An 8,893-nucleotide genomic window follows, 5' to 3' on the forward strand; every position below is an offset into this window, starting at 1 on the left:
AACAGCACTACTGTGGAAACATGAATGTAAGATGCGAGTTTTGTAACTCAAAGAATTTTTTGGCCGAAAGGCCACAAAAGGAAAAATTTACTCAATGCTGCCAGAAAGGAAAAGTTAGATTACAACAGCAGGATTTTCCTGACATTCTAACAAAATTGATGACAGAAAAAAAAATTGATAAGTATAGCAAACTATTTATGGAAAACATAAGAAATTATAACAATTCTTTTGCTTTTGCATCAATGGGAGCTGCTATAACTACACCAAAAGGAAAAGGACCTTATTGCTTTCGCATTCAAGGTCAGATTCATCATAGAACTGGAACTTTACATCCAGATGATGGCCAACGAAAGTTTGCTCAACTTTACATACTTGATACTGATGATGCATCAAAGGGCAGAGCAGATATGCCTGAAAATAAAGATTGCGATGAGCATATTATGGAAAAAAATTGAGAAATTACTAAGAGAAATTAATAAGTTTGTGGAGACGTACAGAATGTTACATGAGGTTGAAAAAGATGCTAAAAGGGAAGCAATGAGGAATAATATGGAGATGCCTAATATTATGATGGCAATTAAACAAGACAGAAAACAAGATCCTCGACATTACAACATAGTAAGAGCGAGTGAAGTAGCTGTGGTATTTCAAAATACGGATGGGGAACCTCCATTTAATAGAGATATTTTGGTTCATTTAAGACCAAAACCAGGAGTTCCTCCTTTGAAAAGACTGAGCATTCTTGATCCCAATCTTGATGCTATGGTGTATCCACTATTCTTTCCGCGTGCGGAACAAAACTGGAGCACTGAAATGAAATTGATTGGAGCGAATAAGAATGATCGCTTGACTATGATGATGTTTTACAGCTATAAGCTGTCCGTAAGAGATGAGTTCAATCCTCTACTCAATGGTGGAAAATTGACTCAGCAATATATTGTTGACGCTTATGTCAAAGTTGAAGCAAATAGATTAAATTGGATCAAAACCCATCAAAAAGATTTGCGAGTAGAACAGTACAGTGGCTTGATGGACCACATTAATGAAAGAGCTGAAGAGAGAGGGATTCCTCCAGGGAAAATGGTAATTTTACCATCTTCTTTTGAGGGAAGCCCGAGAAATATGCAACAAAGATACCAGGATGCAATGGCTATTGTGACTAAATTTGGGAAGCCAGATATATTCATAACTATGACATGCAATCCAAAATGGCAAGAAATTGTAGAAAACCTGGAGCCTTGGCAAAAGGTAGAACATAGACCTGATATGGTAGCGAGGGTTTTTCATTTAAAACTTAAAAGTTTACTTGAAGAATTGAATGAAGGACTATTTGGAATGCAAGTGGCAAGAGTTCACTCTATTGAATTTCAAAAGCGTGGACTTCCACATGCACATATTTTATTGATTATGGATTCTGAGTCAAAGTTAAAGACAGAGGAAGATATTGATAAGATGGTGTCGGCTGAGATACCTGATAAAGAAAAATTTCCACGACTGTATGAAATCGTTACCAAAAATATGATTCATACGCCATGTGGCTTGAGAAACCCCCAGTCCCCATGCATGGACAATGGAAAATGCATGAAGAATTTTCCAAAAGATTCTTGTAATTCAACAGTAGGAAATCTAAACGGTTATCCAAAATATATGAGAAGAAAAGGGGTTGAGCATGAGGTGAATGGAAAAATATTTGACAATTCATGGGTTGTACCTTACAACGCATATTTGTTACTGAAATATAATTGCCACATCAATGTTGAGGTGTGTGCATCAATACAAAGTGTGAAGTATTTGTTTAAATAAGTATATAAAGGACATGATTGTGCCAATGTTGAAATTAAAGTAGATAAACATGATGAGCCTGCGAAGCATGTAGATTCGAGATATGTGAGTGCTCCCGAAGCAATATGGAGAATATTTGCATTTCCAATGCACATGCAGACACATGCCATCATACGATTGGCGGTACATATGCCTGGACAACAGAGCATATTCTTCGACACAGAAAATATGGAAGACTTTGTACAGAGATTGAATAAGAATTCAACTCTCATGGCTTGGTTCAAGCTGAATGAAACCAATCAAAATGCTCGCCAATTTTTTTATCGAGAAATTCCTGAGCATTTTGTTTTTGAAAAGGGAGTTTGGAAAAAGAGACAGAGAGGAGGACACAAGGTGATTGGAAGAATGTACTCAGTGGGGTTAAAAGAAGGGGAGAGATATTATTTGAGATTAAATTTGTTACACGTCAAGGGAGCTACAAACTTCCAAGATTTGAGAACTGTTGGTGAAGTGGAATATTTGACTTTTCGTGAAGCGGCAAAAGCAAGAGGATTTTTGCTTGATGATACGGTGTGGAAATCGACTATGGAAGATGCAGTTGTGTGTAGTATGCCTCTGCAACTACGAGATTTATTTGCATACATTTGCGTGTTTGGCTCTCCGACTGATCCACGCAAATTGTATGAAGAATTTAAACAAGATATGATGCAAGATTATTGTCACAGACTTCATTCGCAAGACCCTACTTGCAATGAATGTGAGGGCTATGCCCTTAGAGATATTAATGATGTGTTAGCTTCCCATCGAATGAGTTGTGCACATTACGGACTTCCGAGTCCTCCAGTTTATTTGCCAGACATTGATCAAGAAATAGAAAGGCAGCAAGCAGAAGAAATGAGCCTTACGTTGAATGAAGAGCAGAGAAATGCATATGACAAAATAACAAAAGCAATTTCGAATAAACCTCTAAGTGAGAATTTGTTCTTTATTGATGGCCCTGGAGGAAGTGGAAAAACGTACCTTTATGCTAATTTGATCCATTTTATGAATGGGATAGGAGAGAAAGTGATTACTGCTGCCTCGACAGGCATTGCAGCTAATCTTTTAAATGGAGGAAGGACAGTCCATTCCTTATATGGACTTCCAATTCCAATTAATGAAACATCTGTATCCAGAATTAAGCCAACATCCGATCAGGCTAAGAGCCTTCAGCTCGCAAAATTATTTATAATTGATGAGTACACAATGGTTTCTAACCATACACTCAATACAATAGATCGTCTTTTGGGAGAAGTGATGAAGAATAATATACCCTTTGGGGGGAAAGTTATTTTACTGGGAGGTGACTTCAGACAATGCTTGCCGGTTCTACCGCATGCAATGAGAGCTGCCATTGTGCAAGGAAGCATTAAGTTTTCGAGCACATGGAGGCAATTTAAAAGACTTGAATTGAAGATTAATCAGCGATCGGAAGATCCTGAATACAGTGATTAGTTGTTGAAGTTAGGAGATGGAGCTTTTACAAATGAAGATGAATTTAACGAAGAAACAATTGAGATACCACACGACATGGTATGCGATGATATTGTTAAGGAGATATTTGGCGAGAACATTTCGATCGACATGGTTAAATATATGTCGAATCGAGCAATTTTGTGTCCCTTAAATGAGGACGTTGATAAACTTAATGAAGAGGTGATGGAGATAATGGAAGGTGAATTTATGATTTATTTGAGTGATGATGCAGTACAAGCAGATGATGACACTGAGATAGAAAATTTCCCAGTTGAGTTTTTGAATACGTTGACTCCTTCCGGAATGCCAAGGCACAGATTAAGATTGAAAGTTGGAAGCATTATTATGCTATTGAGAAATCTGAATGTTAAGAGAGGACTGTGCAATGGCACTCGATTAGTAGTGACAGCACTGAAAACTAATGTGATACAAGCAGAAGTTTTGACTGGCTATGCTAAAGGAGAAAAGGTGATGATACCTCGGATTGACTTATGTCCATCCGAAACAGGACTGCCGTTTAAGCTAAGACGGCGGCAGTTCCCTTTGAAGGTGGCATTTGCTATGACCATTAACAAGTCACAGGGTCAAACACTTGACCGTTTGGGTATTTATTTACCAGAGCCTGTGTTTGGTCATGGACAATTGTATGTCGCATTTTCACGAGTACGGAGAAGCAGTGATGTGAAGGTGCAGGTTATGAATACTGCCCTTCAAGGAAGACTGATTGAGCAGAGCGATAAGGTGTTTAGCAGAAACGTTGTGTATCGAGAGGTTTTAGAACAGTTAGACAATGGAGATGAAGGATGTGGCGATAAAGATGAAGGATGAGGTGATGGAGAAAAATGATGAGGTGGTGACATGTGGACAAAACCACGTTAAAAAAGGGCGCTTGCGTCGGGAAGTAACGCTCTTCCCCTGAGGAGGTCTGGGCTATGGCCCAAATGCACGACAAGAACCTTTTTAACACCTTAAGTAGCTTGATTTGACTAGAATGCATGAGTATCATGCACGGGTTAACTTGTGTGTATATATATATATATATATATATATTTAGAGACACATATACACTCATATGTTAGCCATTTTTTTCTTGAAATGCATACACAGTCGGCATTTACATTATTCATTATAGGCTAGTCTAATTACTGTCACGGTTGTTATACTGGATTATTAGGTCTGCCCAACTTGGCGCTACTCCCAGCAAGGCGCGGAGTCTAACGGATGGATGGTTTTCACCAGTGACCACCGCAAGGTGATTTGTGCTTAGCGGCGTCCGCCCGCAGGTTGCGGCCCTTCCTAGAAGTTTCAGGCGAGACCCTAGGGGATTAAATAGGAGCAGATGTTGTAGAGAAACACAGTGGAGGCAGATGGAGCGTAAGCTCTTTGGCCAACGGCACAGTGGAGACTGATGGAGCATAAGCTCTTCAGCCCAGTGGTACAGTGAAGACAGATGCAGGGTGAACAGGTCAGCCAGTAGTATAGCAGAGTCAGATGTAGCATGAACAGTTCAGCCAGCAGTAGAACAGAGACTAGTGCGGCTTAAGCAAAATAGCCAACAGTATAATGGAGACAGATGCAGTGTGAACAGTTCAGGCAGCAGTATAGCGGGGAGAGGTGCAGCTTGAGCAATTAAGCTCGTAGTATAGCGGCACAGCGGATATTATCGTACCAGAGATACATCTTTCACATACACATAGTAAGATCTTTGTGTGATGTCAAACACAAGGAATCAATGCCATATGTCACCTGGGATGATCTGCCGGTAATTGTCACTCGACCAACGCGTTTCAACCCTTTAAACAAGGGTCTTTTTCAAGGCATCTTGATAAAGACCCTCGTTTAAAGGGTTGAAACGCATTGGTATGTGTATGTGTATGTGAAAGATGTATCTCTGGTACGAGTTTTATCTTTGAGCACAGCTCCGTTGGGGGAGACAAGTGCTTTTTATTCTCTGTTGCAATAAATTTTTAAAGTGTAATGCACGAGGATTTCTTCCTGGTTTTTATTTTCCATTATATGTGCTGAGATGGATATTCATGATGTCTGGTACCCATGGGAGGAGACTCACTGGATAAGAATATCGTGATAAGGCGCATGATACACTGCTTTGCTGTAAGCTGATACCCCTAAGGGGTTGTTTTTCCCTGAAGAAATATCACAGTTGTGGATCCCTTTTACGATATATACTTCACTATCCATTATTTTTGTGTGTAATTTAGTGGTGGTGGAATATCTTTCCTGTGATGTTTACAAATTACACTATGTTGTGTTATATGTTTTTATTTTTATGACATTTGAGTAACATAGAAGATCGAAAATATAGAACAAGAAGGCTTTCTCTTTAACAAGGGGCCATTCAAGAGAATACCTTTTGAGTTGGAAAAGAGAGCGCAAGTGTATGTAACATTTTGTTTTTATGTATACTGTTTTATGTGAATACTTGTGGCGTTCACGGTTACATATTCAGCTGCACATCTGAGTGGAGCGCCTAGTAGATTCTATATCCTGTTTTACTGCATATTCCAAGTTCAGCCAGCAGGGTAATGGAGACAGGTGCAGCTTGAGCAGATCAGCCCGTAGTATAGCAGCACAGCGGAGGCAGGTGCAGGGTGAACAGTTCAGCCAGCAGTGTAACGAGGACAAGGAGGCGCTGAAGATCCAAGGTAAAACGCTCAGGAGACAAGACGATAAATCTAATCAGGCAGGTAATTTGATCAACAGGCACTGAGGAGAAGGGGGAAGTGCCTTTTCAAGTTTGGAGCCAAACTGATAGCCAATGGAAAACATGCAGAGGACACAAATGGTAAAGTCTGCGCATGTGCAGAACCAAAGCCAGTAAGCCAGCAGCTGAAGTATGAATCAATGGGGAACAGGTGAGCATGTCGGTCTTCGGTTGTGGAAGCCGAATTACCTCAGTTTGACAATTACCTTCTGGAGATCAACAGGCTCCTCATCCACCTCCACATTGGCGGTGTTAGAGGCCACCTGCACCTACATTTGTTCTGGCAGCTCCTCCTCTCCCTTATGTTGTTCTATTAATTCCTCCCTCACCCATTCACTTCCTTTTGTTCTGGTGCCTCCTCCTCCACCTCCTCCAGTTATGATAGTCCCTCCCTCTTCTCCCTACCTCTTGTTGTAGCACTTCAGAAATTGTATGCCCAGTACAAGAGAAGCAGACAGGACCCCCTCCCCCTCCTCTTGTTCTGGTCCCGTCTCCTCCACCTCTTCAAGTTATTGCACTTCCTCCACCTTCTCTTGTACTGGCGCTTCCTCCTCCACATTACATCCTATAATGGGCCAAGAATGCAGGATCACACTTTATACACTAAACTATATTTACCACAATTAGATACGTTTCTGTCTTAGGCACTAGAATATTGTATCTATTGGTTAAAGAAATAGGGTCTTAGGTCCCATCTGAAATAAACTGTGAATGGTCATCTAACATGGCAAGGTGATAAATGCTTAAGCTTTTAAGTCATTTTTATAATGTTTATAATGAGCAATAAGAACCTGATGGTATTGATATGACATACTATTATTACAAAGTGTATTGCACAAATATCTCTTATTGTGATTATTTTGTCTAGATTGTGCCCCTCTATTCAGTCATGTAACGTTATATACATTAGTTACAACAGGCAATAGGGCACGAAAATCTAAAAGTTAGGAATATGCTAGGGTGAGTGGAGGAATGTGTGTGTAGTGGTAGGGGCTGGTGATTGAAGTGTCGGCTATGGTGGTTGGGATGGAGAGAGGAAGGTGGAAGGAGAGCAGGTAGGAAAAGACGAGGAGTGGGGTGAATGTTTTCAGAAGTGAATAAGATTATTCTGAGTGGAATGGGAGATTTAGAATGGGGTAAAGTGGGAATGTAACAGAGTTGCAGCAGGTGGAGGGAGTGAAATTGGAGGCCTAGGGGATAACAGAGATGGGCAGATGGATAGGAGTTTGGAGTTGTAGAGGGACAGGGGACCAAGTAAAAAGATTGAATGATATGTATTGCTGATGTATTGAGATGTATTGTTGTGGTAAATGTTTTGTTAATGTCATCTCAGAAAGAGAAACTGTAAAATGCATTTATTGTTGCATTAAAAATCAAACAGATTTATGCATATTGTTGAAGTTAGTAGTGCGCAGTAAGACATAAAGGGCCTCATTTAGACATGCATGCATTGTGGAGAGTAAATATACACATTTCCATACTGCACATGTGTACCAAAATGCATATGTATCAAGATTAACATCTGGAGAGGAGGAACATGGGTGGGGAGGACCGCCAGAAGAGGGTTAGGGGGGAGTAGAGGTGTAAGGGGTCGGGAAGAAGGGGGGCCCTGCCATGGTGACATGCCTACCTCACCACCTTTTCTTCCTGTTATGAGGCAGCTCCCTGTCACTGATAGGCTGGGAGCCCACCACCCAGAATCAGCCACTACACTGGGTGCATCAGGATCTGCATCTGCTACCTGCTCTGCATGTGCCTGACCCTCCTCCGCTGACACCCTATCCCACATGACCTGCGTGACCTCCCACTCCCAGTAAACAAGAAAGGCAGACAGAAGAGTAATAATGTATGGGGAGGCATGGTTAGTGCTCTCTAAATAGTGTTTATTTAAACAAATGAGTGTCACTTAGCCCAACGGCACCTGGTAGAAAATCTGTGTTGGTGTCCCCCTTGCCAGTGCCACCATCAATAACCACTTGATAAGGTACATCATTATATTGAAAAGTTGTGGGGCTATTAATTGAATGTGGGACTAAGTCTGTGGAGGGGGGCTATTTAACAAATATGATTACTAACTATTTAATTCTGAGGCAGTATGGGGGGAAAATAGGTATAATTATTAAACATACTTGTATTACTTTTGGGTTTCTTAAGATAAAAATATATATATTTGTTAACTGTGAATGTCATTAATTTAATGTTGGGCTATTTGAAGAGGGGGGAGGGGTGTAGGTCTATTTATTAAGTGTTTAATCATAGAGAGTATGATGTTTGTAGAAACCTTTGGCACTTCATTTGCAACCTGCAGACTAACACATATTCCTATAGACTATAAAAAGTCAAACAAAACATAAACTGATCTAAAAATTAAAGTTGAATGATAGTAAGGTGTTAATGTATTACCTCACAAGCTAAGACAAAGAAAACATATTTGAATAAACTTAGATAAATAAATAATAAAGTATACTTAATTTTAAATGAAATGTATCTTCTTCTTAATCATCACTTTATATTTCTCATTATTCAGAAAAAATAAAATAAGAAAAAAAGTGTAATCCAATTTTAACAATAAGTGATCAATGAAAAGTGGGGCACATAAAGCCGAAGGGCCTTAATCTTATCTACATGTTCAGGAGTCAAGCACTTACCTATTAAGGGTTAAGTTGTTGTATCTCTTCAGCCAATAGAATCCCGTGGGAGTAGTTGGGCTGTGTGTCCATATATTCTCACGAAAAGGATGTTGAAATCCTCTCCCACACTTCCTACATGTGTTTTGCTATTGTCACACGCCGGTCCCATAGCTAGGTGCCCGCGCTGTGACTTTCCCTTTAAGAACCATGATTGTGCTTGCTTCTGCTTCAGAGACATTACTTT

General features: G+C 40.1%; 1 protein-coding gene across 1 annotated transcript; it reads left to right on the forward strand.

The window, feature by feature from the left end:
• The first annotated feature begins 339 nt into the window (after positions 1-339).
• On the forward strand, positions 340-3,276 carry LOC142150717 (uncharacterized). Its single transcript, XM_075205914.1, is given in 1 exon segment — positions 340-3,276. A coding segment is annotated over 1 exon segment (2,937 nt).
• The last annotated feature ends 5,617 nt before the right edge of the window (positions 3,277-8,893 follow it).

The sequence above is a fragment of the Mixophyes fleayi genome, chromosome 4, assembly GCF_038048845.1.
Source record: "Mixophyes fleayi isolate aMixFle1 chromosome 4, aMixFle1.hap1, whole genome shotgun sequence".
Taxonomy (NCBI): Eukaryota; Metazoa; Chordata; class Amphibia; order Anura; family Limnodynastidae; genus Mixophyes; species Mixophyes fleayi.